At 42.7% G+C, this 20,038-nt stretch overlaps 1 protein-coding gene across 10 annotated transcripts in view; it reads left to right on the plus strand.

Annotated features, from left to right (window-relative positions):
• LOC144784678 (metalloreductase STEAP4-like) overlaps positions 1–20,038 on the plus strand; it is a 445,141-nt gene that overhangs the window by 320,460 nt on the left and 104,643 nt on the right. For all 10 annotated transcript variants that reach the window (XM_078663621.1, XM_078663627.1, XM_078663619.1 and 7 more), the window contains one exon: positions 12,842–13,006. In XM_078663621.1, coding sequence (XP_078519747.1) covers positions 12,842–13,006 — 165 coding nt within the window. The remainder of the gene's footprint in view (positions 1–12,841; positions 13,007–20,038) is intronic.

Here is a 20,038-nt window from a genome sequence, read left to right on the forward strand (position 1 = left end):
TGGAGTATGTTTTTGAAAAACAAGAATCGTTTGGAAAGTTTGCTAGCAGAAATATATTTATAAATATATATATATATATATATATAAACAATCCTTTAGCTCTATTCTCGGACGTGGTGCTGCTTCAAGCCTTGCGTAACCCAGCGGTTGAGCAAAACCGCCAAGACTTTCCAAACCTCTCCTTTGCAGAAAAGAAAAGAGCCGCACTCCAGTAATTGTATTCCAAAGTTTCAAATACATTTATTCCATCATTATTCCATATGATTCCCAAACATTAAACACACCGCGTTCCTTTTGCGGAGACAATTGGGCGTCCCGGTGGTCTAGTGCGGTTCTTATGTACTTTTGGTAAAAAGTACATAGTTGCGGTCACAGGGTGTTCTACTGTTAGGTATTTATATTCATCATGGTCGATTGATCCTTGATGTAGCCAGCCCTTCAATGTTTTGTCCAGTTCTAGTTTCATTTCTGCCGTAGGATCTGATGTTAATCTCTTATAGTATGCTTCATCCTTTAACTGCTCATGAGCCACATTGACATATTCCTATTTGTCCCAAATTTGGATATTAGCACCTTTATCAACCATCTTTATTTCAATTGTATCATCTTGACTCAATGTTGTTAAAGCTTTGCGTTCTTCCCGTTTTAAATTGTCCAAATAGCGTTGTTTCTTTAATTTGTAGATGTCTTGAATCACTGCTTCATGAAACGTATCTATCTTATTTCCTGGTGGTGTCTGTGGATAGAAACGTGATTTGGGTTTGTTTTTGCTCACTCCTGCTCCTAACTGGATGCATGCTTCATCTAGAATTATATGTTCTGATTCTTGTTCTACGTCTAGATTCATTAACGTCAAATAGCTCTCAGAATCTTTTGCCAGTAAGGAGGAGCTTGGTGTAGTCTTTGTTGTAGACAATTTTTTATTTCTATTATTCTTTATTGTTATTACTAGCTTACCCGTCGCACGTTGCTGCTATCTCCGAAGAAAGCATTCAATTTACATTGTGTCATTTTTATTGAAACGTATTCATTTTAATATGGAAAACAAATTTAAAGTGTTGTTTTAATTCTATTTATTTATTCAAGTGCTTGTGGATAAACGATTTTTTGTTTTTCCGTCTTGTGCGTACATCAGTATTTGAAAGATTATGAGGGCCCTGGGGGGCCGATATTTAAAAACATTTTATGCCAGAAACCTTGGCGGGAGTGTACTCAACAACTTCCCAAAGTTTCCTGGCGATCGGATGAATGCTGTTTTAATTCTATTTATTTATTCGAGTGCTTGTGGATGTACGATTTTTTGTTTTTCCGTTTTTGCGTACATCAGTATTCGAAAGATTATGAGGGCCCTGGGGGGGCCGATATTTAAAAAAAAATATATGGCAGAAACCTTCGCGGGAGTGTACTCAACAACTTCCCAAAGTTTCATGGCGATCGGATGAATGGTGTAGTAATGCATAAAGGACAAACAGACAGACAGACAGACATACATCATACATTTGTTTTTATATATATATATATATATATATACATATTTATATATATATATCCTCCTGGCAGTCGCCAGTGGGTAGTTATAGTTTGACCCAAGTTTCCATAGGAAAAACGAGTTTTGGTTTGACAGAACATTGGCACAGTTTGACGAATCTTTGCAAAGTTCTCATTACTAATGGCCCACTCACTTCAGTTGTTGTGTTGAAAGTTTCGGGTTGGTCCGTCAAACGGGGGCGAGAAAACGGGTGTTTTAAAATGAGTTTGCTCCATGTTAATTTCCATAGGAAACTTAAGACACGGCTACAGTCCGAACTGCTGAACGGAATTACACCAAATTTGGCAAAAAGGTAGCTCTCGGTTCAGAAAGCTCTCTTTTTGTTAAATGGTGTAAATCCGTTCAGTAGTTCCTGAGAAATGTAAACAATTCTCAGACATACAACTGTGGCCACAAAGGATCTGTGAATCCTCTGTATGTTGAGCCTACAATTTGATAGGCTGCCGACACTTCAAACCAGTAAGTGTTGGCAGCCATCTTGTGACTCAGTTGAATAGAGTCACAAGAAAAAGGGTTAAAACAGCATGAAAAAACAAGAAAAGGGGTCAGGGTAGAAAAACCCTGACCCCCTAGGCCTGCTCGCGAATCCGGGCAAAAATGTTTTAAAAAATGAAGCATGGGTCAGGTCCCAGGGGCAATGGACCGCAGCCCCATGGACCACCACCTCCATGGGGCTTATACATTGAAATGCTGAGGGACATGCAGCCAACCTGCAGTCCGGGGACCGCCACCTCCCTAGGACTATGTTGATAATAATGTGTGTGGGGACTCCTTCCCTCCCTACACAACCCTGGTGACCACCACCTCCCCAGGTAACTTTCCAAAAGAGAGGTGGGCCATGTGGCCACCCTCTTGGTGCTGTAAATGGCCCTGGGGACCACCGGCTCCCAGCCACGGCCCGTGTAGGTCGTTCCACCCAGCTGGTGACGTGGGGCAGGGGAGGGTCAGGGTGGGGTTTGTAAAATACGGGAAACAGATGATTACAGGTAAGTAACGTAAAAAATAAATAAAACAAATTTTGTTGCGCGCGCTGCAACTCCATATGAGATGCAGCGCGCGCGCAACAAAATTAGTTTTATTTATTTTTTACTTTACTTGCCTGTAATCATCCGTTTCCCTGTTTTACACCCCCCACCCTACCCCTCCCCCTCCCCACGTCACCGCCCGGTGAAACGCCCTACACTGGCCATGGCTGCCGGCTCCAGCAATGTCCTGGGGTGCCCACCCCCAGGACATTGCGGTTTGCTATGGGATGGCTGGCGCAGTGCTCCCAACATCCCATAGCAAACAAGTGTGCTTGCTTTGACCAAGCTCTGGTCAAATTGAATGCACTTTACTCTTTACCCTCAGGGAGCTGCATGTCAGCAGCTCCCTGTTGGTAAAAAAGAATACCGGCTCCCGCAGGAGGCAGAAACAGGCCGGGACCACAGGGACCTTCAGGCATCCCTGTGGTCCCCAATCAGCTGGCAATGCTCTGGGGTATTGCGTCTCCGGGGCTGAAAATTACCCTGGAGGGGGCTGCTTGGCCCCTCCCTTTTTTTATTTGAAAACAAGTGGTTGGGCCCCAGGAGATGGGTTCCCCGGGGTCAAAATCGGTCTGGGGAGTGGGGCCGTGCAGCCCTCTCCTTAAAACAAAATAGTAATAAAAAAGAAATGGTCTTGCCCCAGGGGATGGGGTGCTGAGGCCAAAAATGGCCCCGGCCCCCCTACCTTGAAAAACACAAAATGGCCATGCCCTGGCGGATGGGGTCCCCAGGGCCTCAATCTTTTCATTCTTTCTAAAAAATAAAAAAAAAGGCCTATCCATGGGGCCCACCTCCCTTTTTATTTTAATTTTTTTTTTAAATGGGTCAGGCCAAAAGGCTCAAGGGAAGGCAAGCCACAGAGCCACTCTTCCTAAAAAAAAAAAAAATGGAAGCTGGCAACTTGCCGGAGGCCCGCCCCCTTTTTCCACTACTTTGCAAATGCACCTCCTGGCATGCTCTTGTTGGGAGATGATGTCCCCTTCGCTCCTGAGGGTCCTTATGGGTCAACTAGCCTACTTGTTATCTCCAGTAAGCCCCTAACAGTGGGATTGCAGGGAGGTGATCAGAGGCCATACCCCTTTTTCCACCACTCTGCAAACTCGCCTGTCAGCGCACTGCTGGTGGGGGGAAGAGGTCATTTGCATCCTGAAGGTCTCAAGACTAAAGTGGATTTCACCCCCCAAACAGCAGTGCACCAGGAGGCGAGTTAGCAGAGTGGTGGAGAAAGGGGGTGTGGCTTCTGACCACCTCTATTAGAGGCAAAAGGAGGGATAGTTGGGCCCCAGGGGCCCTCACGAGGCAGGAGCATGCAAGGAGGCTCATTTGCTGAGTTGTGAAGAAAGGGGGTGTAGCCCGCACCCACCTCCCAACAATCCCACTGTGTGAGGCTTACTGGAGGTAACAGGCAGGCTAGTTGGCCCCTATGGACCCCAAGCAGCAATGGGGACTTCCTCCCATAACCTAGAGTGTGCCAGGAGGCGGGTTTGCAGACTGGTGAAGGAAGGGGGCATGGCTTGCTGTCAGAACTCAGCAACCCTGCTGTGTGGGACTTACTGGAGGTAATAGGAGGGCTAGTTGGCCCACAACAACGTCCTTCGGGCCAACTGCCCCTCTTCTTACCTCCAGTAAGTCCCACAGAGTGGGATTTCTAAGAGGTCTTCAGAGGCCACGCCCCCCTTTTCCCACCCCTCTCCAAACATGCCTCCTGGTGCACTACTGATTGAGGGATGAAGTCAACTTTACTCCTGAGGAACCTTGGGGACTAATACCTTCACGAGCTGTAAAAAAGCACAGTTCCAAAAGGCGTGACTTTCTCATCTTTGAGGTCCCCATCCCAACAATACCATTATTTTATTTCCAGACCTCAAGCTCTGTTAACAACTTGCACATTCCACTATGGTATGCAGTGCGCCAGAAAAGCATAGGAGATTTGAACCTAAAAACTAAGTAGGAAAGTATATTTTCTACAAACTCTTGGGTTTTAATTGAGTATTTATATAAAAATGCTTTAAAATTGCATGATTTTATTTTACACAAAGTAGAAGCACAGTGATGCACGATACCTCTTACATTTCCCCTACCCAATACATAGCCCATTCAGTGAGGGATAGGGCAGTGTCATGGTGACATAAAAAGCCACTCAGGTTTGCACATGGCTGATGAAAGTGCTTACACAAATGCTCACTGAATGCATATGGAGAAATAAAATTAGAGGAAACATTGCTTCCGCAAAACTGAGCTTTAAAGGACACTAAAATCCACTAAGTTACTTCCATCCCCATCTCACAGGCTGGAGTCATCCATACTGGAAACTACTTCACAATAAGTGACCGCATTTGAACAAGAAATTTGAATCTATTGATGAAAAGTCTACTGATTGAATCATGTTGTGCTGCTGAGGAGTGGCTAAATACCCTTGAAACTGTGATTCAACTAACCGGCATACAAATGATGAAAGGTGTTGGGTCCTAGATCGTATGCGTGTGGCCCAAGAGAATCTTTGAATAGACTGCGAGGACAGGGTGGGACACTTACCAGTTGGATAGCTTAATTGATTAATGAATGTTACTGGGCTTACCAGAATTGACCGTGTCTAGGACAAATAGAGCTCCTCTATGCTCTATTAAATCAGGGAGTCAGGCGTGTATTATTTTTGTTTATCTTAAGGATTGTCTACTAATGAAAAAAAAACTGGTTGAAGCCTGAAAAAATAGCGTAGAATGTATGTTTTCCATTTTCCATAAGTGAACCCAAAGTACAAGGTGTTGATGTGACCATTTTGGTTTGTGATGCCGTGACATTAATTCAATTGACTTAAAAGTGGCTTTCACATGTTGATAAACTGAATCGAAATGAAGCATCTTGCATTAATTTTCACATAAATCGGAGTGAAAACAACTAATTTCTGAAGCTCACGCACCACACTCACTTGCATAGTGAACTTTCATTAGTCTCCAGAGCACACAGCCTTGATAACAGTGCACAGAAGCCCTTAATTGCCACACACAGAAGAAAATAATTAGAGGGAACATTGCCTAAAACCTTTGTTTTTTTCAGTGAATTCCTATGGTTTTTTAAAGACTACTTCCTAACTATAATGTTCCTGTAGCCTTTGGTTTTTTTAAGTGAATTACTATGGTTTTTTAACTGGTACTTGCGTTTGCAGAGTGTTGGAGAAAAGGGGCAGAACTTCCAACCAGCTCTCAGCAATCCAACTGTGTGGGAATTACTGGAGATAACTGGAGGGGTGCCTGACCCCCAAGGACCCTCAGCATCCAAGGGTACTTCATCCCCCAACCATTAGTGCACCAGGAGGTGTCTTTGCAGAGTGATGGAGAAAGCAATCCGGCTGTGTGGGATTTACTGGATGTAACTGGAGGGGTAGTTCACCCCCAAGGACCCTCAGGAGCCAAGGCAAATTCATCCCCCAACTAGTAGTGCACCTGGAGGTGCATTTGCAGAGTAGTGGTAAAAGGGGGTGGGCTTCCAAAAACTTCTCCAAGGCCAACCTTTAAATGAAAAATGATTAGGGGAAGGGGCCACATGGCTCCCCTTACTCCGACTGATTCTGGCCCCAGGAAAATCTCCTGGGGCCCAGCCTACTTGTATTAGGGGAGGGAGCTGAGCGGCCCCTCTCTCAGGACTGATTTCATCCTGGGCCTCAATCCCCTGGGGCCCACCCTATTTTTGTTTACATTTTTTAACAAGTACTTGGGGATGGGGCTGTGCGACCCCCCTCCCTGTGCCAATTGTGGCCCCAGGGACTCCATCTCTTGGAGTCCAGACATTTAGAGATGGGGAGGGGGGCTGCATGGCCCCCTCTCCAGGCCAAATATGGCCCTGTGGACCCCATCCCCCGCGGTCTGCCCCCTTGAGGGCACCCAGTCTACACTAGGACCACAGGGGAGCCTGATTGCCCCCCTGTTCCCTGCTGTGAGAAGTTGGCCTGGCATATGCTGCCCACTATTCTAGTGAGCAACTTGCACCAATCCAAATGACCCCTTATTGATGGTAGGTTAAAGACAACCTTATAGAAAGCTCTCCTAGTGGCAGCTGTGGAGAGCAACCTTCAGGCTAAGTCTTGAAGGAATGTAAAGCAGCTGGTCTTACCAGTCTATAATCTCGTGAATGACCAAATGAAAGGAGAACCACACCAGGTATATATAAAATATATGTATTTATTCTAAACGCATTTCTCTAGTCTCTTTATGAGGCTAGAGACAAAAGTACATTCAGTAAACTTAAAAGCACACAGTAAATTAGCACAATATGTGTTGAGCCCCAGGGGCATACCAAACCATATATTAATCAAGTGGTATAAGAACCACGACTTGCATAGATACAAGGCTTAGGGCCTTGAGAACCGCTGGGGCCACCAGAAACCATCCAAGGTAGTGACACGGGGACCCACGGGGGATGCGTGCAGTGTCTAAACACAGCTCCAAATCACTATTAGCTTCTATAGGGAAAGTCACAGTTGGGACTTTAAAGATAAAGGACACTTCGAGGAGGACTTTGAGCAAACTTTTTAGAGTTAGGAGGTTCTAGAGTCAACACCCAGGTGAGCACCGGAGTATTCGAGTTACCTCACCCAGGGAAGCCAGGTGCATAGGTGTCTTTTTGTGTCGGGTTTCGTCGTCGTATTCATTGGCGATCTGCTGCAAAGATGTGAAGAACCTGAAAGCAGAGGGGACAGAGGCCAGGTCACTTGCCAGTGACCAGGAGCATAATAGTCGAATGCCCACCGATGTCGGGTGATTTCAGGTGAAGAAGGTGAGGCTTGACTCTTCAGCCACGAGGTCCCAGAGACGTTGACAACAACCAGGATCTGGATTCAAGCTGTCCCACAAAGGATTTTGAGTGCTGCGGGGTCGGTGCCCGGATTGGACCCAACAAGCCTTGGCTACAGCAACCCATGCAGAAAGCAGAGATAGGCTTTGGTGCAGACCAGCAAGGTCTGAGTGACTCACACTTCGTAGGGAGTCAGGGCACGTCTGGAGCAACCAGGGAAGTACATGGAAAAGTAGAGTTACCTCTGAGGGGACCCAGCAGTCAACAGACCAGGGATTGCAAAGGAGCCTCAAGCAGAAATGCAAGAAGTGGGCTCACGGAACACTCGGGGAGTGTAGGCCCACAATCTTCAGGGCAGATGATGTTTGGGGCTAGGACTACACGTAACCCAAAGCACAACTTCAGGAAAGATCGAGAAGTTAATTCACTTAGCAAATGTACACAGTTTCAGGAGTTCTGATTCCACGTTACTTGTGAGGGCTGCGGGTCTCAGCTTTGCTGGGGACTCGGGTCAACCTTAGAGAAGTCTGGAAATCCTCTTCCTGGGCTTCAGGTACTTCAGAGTCCGGCGTGAGCTTCAAAGATGCAGACTGGCAAATGCTTCATTGGTGCCTGTTTGAACAGTGGAGTCACTCCTTGACCTCAAGGGAGATTCTTCTATCCTCTAATCGTTAGTAGAGTGTCGAAGTTCCAGGATTCCGTTTCAGAGTTTCATCCAGGTGTAATCTAAAGTCCTGTTGCCAGGGGTCCCTTACTTCTACTAAGAAAAGGAGTTGGACATACTCTGGGGGCTCACCTATGGGAGGGTTTGGAAAGAGGGGTGGTTACAACCATTTCCTTTGCCCAGTATCGTGCCAGAGCAGGGGCTGAGTGCCCCTGCAACTGGTTTGAACTGGACTATGCACAGGAATACCAAATGTACCCCCAGTGCAGACAGCAAGGCACTCTCAGAATGCTCCCACCCAGCAGCAATACACTAAAGCCTGTCTGGGAGGTGGTTACACCTCCCTGTAACAGGAAATGTATTGTCCAGGCCTCCCCTGCCGGAGTTTCGGTCAGCAGCCGGAGGCCAGACTCGTGTCTGTGGCTGCAGCATCCATTTTGTGATGCTGGGGCTCTTCTAAACTTTAACCGGGCAGACCAGTGTGTACATGCCTCTCCCTCTAGAAGGGTGGAATTCTAACCCCTGCCACCAGGGCTCATGGGGGGTAGGATTCCAAAGTGTTTGGCACCAAACATGACATGTTTCGATGCAGCCATTCCAAAGTTAGCATTTACTGCGAGGTTATTATGCACTTAAGAGTATATGGTCTGGCTAGATCACAGAGCAGCCTCAGAGAATGGATTCCAAAAGCTGCAGAGGGGCCTTGCTCATGCATGGGAACCCTCTCACACAAAAACAAGCACTCTGCCTTCAGGATTGTTAAGGCCTGCCATAGGAGTGACTTATAGGTTTATATGTGTCAGTGATTAAAGGTAGAAATAGGTAACCTATATCTTAGTAAAGGGTGCATGCACCACCTTACCCAGGCTGCAGTAGTAGACCTGTGGTTTCATTTCGGAAGGCTTCCCAGGGTTGGCATAATACATGCTTCAGCCCTTGGTAGGCCTCTATGGTACCTATGCCCTTGTTACCTAAGGTACCATATACTAGGGACGCCCAAGGATACCCCAGCAACCAAACTGGAGTGTACCTAAAGTACATGCAATCATTTTAGAGAGGAGGCAGCTAGGCTGGGGTCCTGGTTAGCAGGCCCCCAGCCAGACTAAAGTCGAAAAACAGTGAAACACCAGCAACAAGTGGTACCATAGTAAGCAGATCCTACTCTCCTACACCTGCCAGCTCCCCACATCCTGCAGAAGCCAAAATTACTTTCAGACGGATGTACGACGGTACGACGCATGGTTGTACCACGTGTACCGTTACAACCCGTTTTTTACAACGCAAGTCGTTACCACGACTTGCGTTGTAGGGGTGCGGACTTAGGAATTTTTTAATTTACTATTCCAACACCAGCCTACGTACAGTAGGGAAGGTGTTGGATAGTAAATTAAATTATTCCTTGTCCTGTAGCGCCCTCCAGCGCAAGTCGTGGTTACGACTTGCGTTGTAAAAGACGCGTTGAAAGGGTACTGAGGAGTAAAATCCGTGTGGTAAAGGATGTTCCCCCTTTCAGACATAGCAAGCTGCTAAACATGCAGTTCCCTGAGTCTGAAAGCAATTCTGCCCCGCTTCCAGCAAGCACCAGCATTTCTGAGCTCTTGTGTGCTGGAAATGGAGCATTTGCTGTGACTTGGCTGGAGCAGTAAAGCTCCCACCAGGCCAGATCAAACAGCTATGTCCCAGGGATGAGCACCCCAGGACATAGCAGGAGCCGGTCCTATGGGGTGGGGGTTCTCAGTGCCATCTATGGCTCCAGGAGGCTTGATGTGCAGTGCCCTTCCTATCTTGTTTGCAGGGCCTTCCCCAGGGAGGTGGTGGTCACCGGGGCAGGGAAAGCTTTGGGAGGGGGCTGCATGACCCCTGTCCTATTTTTAAAAAAAGAAGTTGGCCCCAAGAAATTGGTGGTCCCCAGGGCCCAGGGGGTCCCTAAGGCCCCCATTCCAAATTGCTTATAGAAACAGGGACATGGCGGTCCGCGGGGGGTTCCAAGAGGCCCCCATAACAATGCATAATTCCCAGGGAGTATGTGCTCCCCGGATTACCGAAGAGTACCCAAAGCCCCCCCCAATTTATTTTTGGAATGTGGCCGGGAGGTGGTGTGCCTCTGGGCCAGGAGGATCTGAGAGGCCCCCCTTTAACAATAAATACGCCACGTGAAGGTGGTGGTCCTCAGGCATTAATAAGCTCCAGTAGGGGGACCAAGAGGGTTATGGGGTCATGGTATTCATGCCCTGCCCCCTTCACTTATTTTTTAACATCTTTTCTGAGACTTACCTTGATGGCTGCCAACACATTCTGGTTTGGAACTCATCAGATTTGAGAACGGGAACTCTCGGATCCTCAGATGATTTGCATCCCTATATATACAAATTTGGATTTTGGTTAATATCTCAAAGACTACTGAACGGATTTACACCAAAATCACAAAAAGGCTATATCTATCTTTCCGCCTAAATTGGTGTAATTCCATTCAGCATTTCGGGCTGTAGCTGTGTAAAAAGTTCCTATGGGAATTAACTACAGAAAAATGCATTTTGGAATCCCCCCTTTTTCTCGGCCCCCGCTTGACGACTAGCATGCTGGAGTGAGCGTCATACTAGTTTTGAAAAAGTTGCGAGGATTCATCAAACGACGCAAATGTTATTTGTAAAAGAAAAAAAGCTCTTCATATAAAAACTACATCCTAACTATAACTACGTACTGGTGACCACCAGTGGATGATATGTATATATGTATATAATGTGTTAGATAGAACTCGGCTGGGAGTCCATCAGATCCTAGCATTTTCCTTCTGCCTAGGTCTTTGATAGCGCCATATTTTATTGACCATGATAGGACCCCCCAACATTTCACTCATTCAGGACCTAAAGTGACCAAAGGTGTCGTGTCCAGCAAAAACTCCACTTCCCCCAGAGGCACCTCCCTAGCTATCCTTTATAAATTGACATAAAATTCCCTGAAGATATCGCTATTTGAGAACAAAACATCTGAATATTTATAATCTAACCTGTGCTCAACCACACTGTCTCCTGCCTCCCAAATATCACCACATTACATATTATGATTTTTTTACTAGTTATTTTCAAGTTTATATAGGACAAGCAATGTCAGGAAATACTTTAGAATGACTGCTGCATTTTCTAGGATTACTATAGTTGTATGGACCAGAACTTAGATTTAATCCAACACCAGCTTTATCAGAAACACAATTACCCCTCCTCAGATCCACCCACATATCAACTGTCTAAAGACCGAACAAACCATGGTTTGTATCAAATTTTGAGGAACCCGTTTTGCACTGCCCAAGCTTCCCCCTCACCAGGTATCACTAAAGAGTATCTGAATAGCGTGGAGTCACCATGATGCTACATTCCTAAAATAAAGGTACATTTCCTCCTAAGATTCCTCGATCCTCTACATCAATGCCTGCTTTCAAATTCAAAAAGCAAATGTAAAGGTTAGTCACCTTGTTGAAAAGTGGATTATTGATGAGATGCCTTTAATCAGCTATTATTTTTTTGCACATTTGATTTGTTCTCATTTTATAGTAAATTACTTTTCTTGTGCCACTACATCCTCTGCTTGAAAAAAACCCCATATATTACATGTACAGTACAGCGTTCATCCTCAGTGCAGCGACAATCTCAAGAAAGGCCTGCCGTTTAAATGGACAAAGGGCTATTTGATGTAATATTGATGCTCTGCAAATGGTTCCTTCATCAACATGACCATCATCTTACCTACATGCTAGTTGACATGGTCTTCGTACTATGTCTATCTTGCCACAACCTCCACAAATTTTGCAAACATACATATAAAGATAATATTTTTAGAGCTTGTTGCAGGAATATTTCTCAGGCTCTGCTGCACATCTACAGCTGCCTCTTCCTCAAATGCCCCCTGCTTCTTGTTGCCTTCTTACTCATGCTACATCTCATATTAATAGGTACTTCAGAGATCAGTTTCCCTTCTTCTCTGTCATTACATCCGGAAGAACTTTGTGTGAAGAACTATAACAAATGCTTTTGAAGTATTTGCTGCAGAGCCCAATCCCAAAACCCCATTCAAAGCAAACAAAAATTGCATATTGTTTCTCAATGATATATATAGTATTAAATATTATGTAATCAGTCTAAAATATTGTAGTCCAACTAGAGTGCCCGATAAAAACAAGTACAATTCTAATTATAACATCACATATATGTAAGGTTGAAATCATTGCAAATCGTCCTATCTTTTCAAGCGAGACTCAAACTCTGTTGCTTTTTGATACAATAAATCCTATTTTTGAAATGAAAAATATGTTGTCCGCAAGTTATCTAAAACCTCTAAGGGACTTCTGGGGGCGAAGGGTATATATCATCTGTGACATTTTTGCTAATATAAGGTTCAGTATAATCTTTTATTTTATCACAGTAACATTTTTTATTATTTGGAACATTGCATTCTTTCGGGACATTGCAACTATTGTCAGGTGCCTGAGCAAAGAGCATACTTGTTCAGACACTTTTAAACTGCCAGGGGAAGCTACAGTTTTTGTCATAGCCTTTAACACCAAACGCCGCATTGAGTTGGAGGTTCATGGAGTTGCTATTCAGTTTGTAAACCACACTCATCTATAATGAGCAATCACAGGCAGACTCTAACAAAAGTATCCACATTTGTCTGTGTTGTTTATATTATGTGAAGCACCGGTATAGCCACCTTGACTTCTGATTTCCACTATATTTTGGTCATGTTCTTGCATCAGCATCTACAGCACAAGCAGGAAATAGAACTCTTACATAATACCTTGTGTTTTTTTCCCAACAGATACAAAATAACAAAACCTCTCCTTTTGAGATTGTGTCAGCTTGGCGTAGCGACTCATACATAGCTCTGGGGATCCTCGGATTCTTTTTCTATGTGCTTCTTGGAATAACTTCCCTGCCATCTGTTAGTAATGCAGTCAACTGGCGGGAGTTCCGCTTTGTGCAGGTAAATGAAAAATATGTATATGTTTCCATAAAATATTTGGGAGTGAGTACCTGTGTGATGTGCACATTTTTTTCAGTGGCTAAGATGTATAAACTGAAAATACAATTGTAGCAAATCTGTGCAATAAGCAAAAGAATCGCTGTAGTTTATATGAATGGGATAGTGAGTGAGGTAGATTTGATGCTGTACACTAAGAACTAAACCAAATATGATGGTTTCCCTGATTTAGCTATGAAAAAATGTAGTTCAACAGGCTGACAGTGTTAGCAAAATAAACTGGTCATCAGTCGTTCAGGTTTAAAACATGTCAGAAGCGCAAGTGCACGAAATATATATATATATATATAGATATATATATATACATATATATATTTATTTATGTATGTAAATATATATTACCTACTGGCGGTCGCAAGTAGGTAGTTATAGTTAGAACCTAGTTTCCATAGGAAAAGCAAGTTTTGATTTGCTAATAACTTTGGTGTCGTTTGACGAACCTTCCTGAAATTCTTCAAAACAAAAGTCGATCCTGGTCAGCTCCTATCCTGAAAGTTTGGGGGTGATTTGTCAAGTGGAGTTTGAGAAAAAAGGGGGGTCCCAAAACGGGTTTTCCCCATGTTAATTTCCATAGGAAATTTTGCGATGAGCTACAGCCCGAACTGCTGGACGGAATTACCCCAAATTTGGCAAAACGGTAGAGCTTGATTCAGAAAGCGACCTTTTTTTTTTAAATGGTGTAAATCCGTTCAGTAGTTTTTGAAAAATTCAAAAAATAAGAGTCAAAAAAATCAATTTCCCATAGGTAGCTTTGGGCAAGGCTATAGCCAAAACTACAGAACGGTATTACCCCAAATTTGGTAGAAAGGTAGTGCATGGATAAGAAAGCGACCTTTTTTTAAATGGTGTAAATCCATTCAGTATCTGGGCGGAGCCTAAGTTCCCGAGCACAAGCTTTACTGTGATTGGCTGTGAATACTCCAAACCAGGAAGTGTTGGCAGCCATCTTGTGACTCGGTAGAAGAGAGTCACCAGAAAACAGAGAAACAAAGATATAAAACCAGAGAAGGGTGCAGGGTAGAAACACCCGGACCCCTAGACCTGCTCAGGGAGTCCCAGAAGGACCCCCAGGGCCCAAAAAAGCATTTAAAAAAAGGGACGGCGCAATTGGCGCTGGGGTCACAGGTTCCCACATTTTATTTTAATGAGGCTCCTTGGTGGGCTAGGTCCCTGGGGTATTTGTTAAAAAAATAATAGCAGTGGCTCGCTGGGGCCCCTGCAGTCCCAGGCTTCACTTATGTTGGGAGGGGGGTTCAGTAGGCTGTGGAAATAGGTCCCAGGGGTATTTGTTAAAAAAATATTAGCGGGGGCTCGCTGGGGCCCCCGCAGTCCCGGGGTTTCACTTATGTTGAGAGGGGGGGTTCAGTAGGCTGTGGAAATTATATTGGGAAAACAACAATACATCATACAGCGGTCTTCCTTTAATGTAATGCTGAATAATGTTTTCTTTTTATGCAGTGTTCACTGTTATCATTTCTAGAGTCACTTTGTTACAGGAAATGTATTATTATGTGATAGGGAGTGTTCTATATCCCAGCTGCATTTCTTAAAAAATATTAGCGGGGCTCGCTTGGGCCTCCGCAGCTCTGGGGCTTCACTCATGTTGGGAAGGGGGTGCAGTAGGCTGTGGAAATTATATTGGGAAAACAACAATGCGCGGTAATGCGGCCTTTCTTTAATATAATGTGGAATAATGTTTATTTATTATGCAGTGTACACTTTTGTTACGGATTGAGTCACTTTGTTACAGGAAATTTATTAATATGTGGGAGGGCGTGTTCGGTATGCGTGCGCGGAACAAAATTAATGTGTAATTGGCTGAGGTGTTCCAACAACAAGCTTATTGTTCATTGGGTGCGAACCATCGAAAGTAGAAGTGTTTTCTGCTATTCACTTCTCCTCCGCAAAGTAGCAAGTACATCTAATTGGCTCAAATGTTGTAAGGAGGACCTTCCTCAGCTTAATGTTGATTGGTTGCGAACTATTGAAAGTAGAAGTGTTGGTAGGTATTCCCTTCTCCTCCGCGGAGTAGGAGGGACATCTGATTGACTGACATGTTCTAAGGAGGAGCTTCCAGAGCTTCATGTTGGTTGGTTGCGAACTATTGAAAGTAGACGTGTTGCCAGCCATTCACGTCCCCTCCGCAGAGTAGGAGGGACATCTCATTGGCTGACATGTTCTAAGGAGGAGCTTCCAGAGCTAAATGTTGATTGGTTGTGAACTATTGAAAGTAGAAGTCTTAGAAGCCGTTCACTTCCCCTCCGCAGAGTAGGAGGGACATCTGATTGGCTGACGTGTTCCAAGGAGGACTTTCCCTAGCTTAATGTTGCTTGGCTGTCAACATTGTAAGTAGAAGTGTTGTGAGCGATTCCTTCCCTCTCCGCAGAGTATTAGGGCATTTCATTGGCTAACGTGTTCCAAGCAGGACCTTCCGAAGCTTAATGTTCATTGGCTGTGAAGCATTAAAAGTAGAAGTGTTGGCAGCCATTCCCTCCTCCTCTGCGGAACAACATTGAAATGTTATTGGCTAAAGTGTTCCGAGCACAAGTTTACAATTCACGGCGGAAAAATAACAGTGCGTCTTGCGGTCTTCTTTTTATCAAGTTTGCAGTTGGGATACTTCCCAGGAGCATTATTTACTTATAATGTGGTGTTTACTTTTCTGACGGGGAGGTGTCGTTGCACAGCAAAAATTTCAGTTTAGGTTTGAAAGAGTTTTTATTTAGCAATTACAAATAAAGTTTCTTCAGATACTGACGCTGTATATATCAAAGGGGTGACAAATAAAAATGGAATTTCATGAAATATCAGTTAAGCGTGGCAACACCCTCCTTTTTTCTGCTATAGTTTGTACAAGTCTTGCCCCATATTCTTGATAATATAAGAGGGTATCAGTTACATTTAGATAAAGTAAAAAAGAAGTGTACATCAAACACTCCCGCACTACATTATCGGAGGTCAGAAGAACAAGTATAAAACAGCTAAACACAAATGACTTCATATTAGATAGAAATGTATGCATTATCATTTTTCAAATGTGTATTTTGTAGAATTTGGGAATGTTCCGTCGTAGTGCTTAGAGGATGCACACTGTTCCGCTAAGAAATCACATACTCATTTAAGAATATATAGGATAGTACTAATATAATATACAGTACTGGTCCTATATATCCTATAGGGAAAACGTGAATAGGAAACGCAACTGAGAAGAATAGAAATTAGAAAATAACATTCAGAAATGTAGGGTTTATCAAATATTTAAAGTAACAAAGTATGTATGAAAGCTATATTTTTTATTCTGCAATTTCGTAAAATATGCTCACTGAAAAAATATCAGCTCAAGTACATTATAATGTTTTGTAAGCTGTATTACAGATGACGCCGACAAATCACCAATTCCTCTTCTATAACAATAGGACAGTCTATTACAATATAATGAATGACACCATTGTTACAGTAAAAAGAAAAGGAAAATAAAGTTACGAATAGCACAGAAGATTAATAACAAAATACTTTCGAGCAGTAATTATTTTCAAAGCTTCTTTTCTCCGGGAAGTCGAAAAGTTTGATCTTCGTGGCGACAGGTCATAAACTCCTCTGAGATCATTATACTGTGGAAATTATAATATACATATTCACAGTATTTGATCAAAAGGGGGGACAGAATAAAAGCCTGAAGCTGGTGATGTTGCTTATATATCTTTACTTTTTGTGCAGACAGGTCATGAACTCCTCTGAGATCAACATGACTGTTCATATTATAATATACATATTAACAGTACATGGTCCCTAGGGGAAAACAGACTAACAGCTGGAAGGTGGTGACTTACTTGAAAATGTTTAGGGTTTGCACCGATGGGTCACCAACACCTCTAAGGTCAAGTACAGTGTCAATATTATAATATACAAAGTCACAGTATATGAGCTCAAAGGAGCCAGAAAAGGAGCAATGTTTGCTGTAATCTGTCTGTTTCTGAAAACAAGCAGCTGACATTACAGAAAAAAAGGCAAACACATGCAATAACACTTTTTTCTAGATGTAAATGTTTAAATATTGTCAAATAGCTATGTATTATAAATATCTACTATGCCATAATGAAACAACTTACAACTCCGGAATATGTTTTGTTGACGCAAATCAAGAATATGACGCTAGAAAATGGAACCTACATCACAGAATGGGCACCGAGAAATAACTTGTGAAAACAAAACTAATCGAACAACAGGTTTGGTTTATATACTTTTTTTGTTATTGAGTAGTCTATGGAAGGAAGATGCAGCTCCGCTCACTTAGATGTCACGTTTTGCAGTTTACACGTGCTCACGTTTTAACTGTTTAACTAGTGCACATGTTGAGAAAAGTTACAAACCGTGAAGCTGTAAAGGTTTCGATTTCCATCGTAACACGTATAGGGTCCTTAATATCTACATACGTTGGACAGTTTAAAAAGTGTTACCTGGCAAACTGTGTCATTTGCATTCTCATGATTAAAAACATCTAAATAGAAAATATTTAAAAAAATATCATTCACAATCGAAGAAAAAGAAAACATGCTAATATTTGTCCTCAATATGCTGTTAAAATTTAAAAAATGCCAGCATTTGTAAAGCGTAAAGCTACCCCCAGAAAGGTGTGCCAGCGCTCAGGGGCATTGGGAAGATTAAGCAAGGTGTTAGCCACAGTGAGATAGTGGTGGGCTAAGATGCTGCTGGAGTCGAGAATCGAACTGTGAACGCTGTTGTTCGAAGTCAGGTATTATAGGTGCTGCGTCATACTTTTACTACACTTATTATGTTAATTACTGCCAATTAAGTTCAAAACATTGGTAAATTATAAGTAGGGCTCCTTGTTTTCTGTTTTTACTGATTTTTACAGATAAATACAGACAGAAAAGTATTTATTTTCCTCTCTGTATTTATTTTAAAATGCGGATAAAAACTGAAATTGGGTTATTTTTGGAGCGATTCTAAATGCTGTCAATGATGAGTACCACCCAATAGGTCTGTCGATGTAAAAGTAAAAGGGTTAAAACAATAAAATAATTTTAGTAAAGAGCCTTAAAGAGCTGGATTGGTGTCACTACAACGCATGCTTTTACCACGCATGCCTTTACAACGTGGTTTTTACCACGCAGTCCATTACAACGCATAATGCTTTTAGGCGCTGGATAGTGAATTATTTAATTTACTATTCCAACTCCAGTCCCCGTGGATAGCAGGGAAGGTGTTGGATAGTATATTAAATACATTCCCTATCCTAGAGCGCCCCCCAGCGTAATGCGTTGTAATGGTTTGTTTGGTAAAAGTTGCGATGTAATGGTAGTGCGTTGTAAAAAATTCGTTGTAACCGTGCCACACCAAAGAGCTATATATATGCTCGTATAAGAAAACTTGCTCATTTTAATATCAAGGTTGTGTATAGTTTATCATCTAAGAGTGTTTATATGACTGAAAATGGTCAGTCCTTCAGCCATGAGTGTATATTTATCAGACAAATACATTTGGAAATATACTCATTTCAGATGTAAATACAAATACAATTATTAACGAAAAATATGGATAAATACAGACGGAAATGCCCAAAAAATAAATACCATAAAAGCAGGAGCCATAATTATAAGTTATAAAAGACTACTATTAAGTTAGTTTTCACTTTAAAAAGTATACACAAGTTTTTAAAAAGTACTTAAAAAACATTATATGTTATAGGGACATTGTAGTTAGAAATTAGCATTTAAAAAACCATTGAAATTCACTGAAAAAACATAGAAATTCCACTGTTATAGTTAGTTCAGCTAACTATAACTTGCACCCCCGCAATGTACTGCTCATAACGTCACATATTACATCATTCATGGCATGGTCAGTGACATCACTGATTACATCATTGATGACATCTCAAATGACATCACTGATGGCATCATCCACGTGATAATATGATGCACCTCCTCACTCTTTGAAACACCCATTCTAAAATACAGACTACCATTTTTGAAACCATAGACACACCAACACCAGTTAGTACATACCCACTCACTGATTCTTAGGTCTACACACACATTCACTCATTCACCTATACAATAACTAACACATGCAGTCACTCCTCAATACAACACTATCATATGCACTCATACACCTATTCAGACAGTCACATACCGCCACTCATCCATGGAGTTACTCACAGACCTAGATAGTCATGTAAATAATCAATTACACTCCCATTTACTCACCTATACAGTTATACATACACCACCTCACTAATTCATACAGATAGTAGTGCCTACTTACTCTCCGATATAATCAGTGATACAAGTACACACTCATTTATTCAGCCACTCTCGTAATCACTCACTGTCATATATAGTTATTCATATACATCACTCACATACACTGCCTTTACATATGTAGCTACTTACATGTACCACTGAGATCTCCATTCACTCACAAACTCACCCATACGCACACTCATGCAGTCATAGAGCTGTTTCTACATGCACTCTCGAACCCATACAGCCAGTGAATCAACTACTCGGACACCTATGCACAGAGTCACACACCTCCAACCCACCCACACACACACTCAGGCACCGCTACAAATACTCAGGCAAACAATCAATAACCCATGTAAACTTTCATGTAGCTACTGACTAAGCCATGTACTAGCTTACACAACAACAGACACACTGATACACACATTCACACAGTTTAGTCACTAATGTATGCATTCAGTAAGGCACGTTTAATCTGTGTCTTATACAATCAGTCACACACCTCATAAATCCTTCATTCAGACACTTATACGCCCACTGATTCTTCAATACACCTTGGCATATATATAAAACATATTTAAACTTTACAGAAACACACAGTCACTGGATGATGTCATCAGTGATGTCATTTGAGATGTCATTTGAGATGTCATCAGTGATGTCATCAGTGTTGTCACTGACCATGCCATGAATGATGTAATATGTA

The sequence above is a fragment of the Lissotriton helveticus genome, chromosome 10 (assembly GCF_964261635.1).
Source record: "Lissotriton helveticus chromosome 10, aLisHel1.1, whole genome shotgun sequence".
NCBI classification, from domain to species: domain Eukaryota; kingdom Metazoa; phylum Chordata; class Amphibia; order Caudata; family Salamandridae; genus Lissotriton; species Lissotriton helveticus.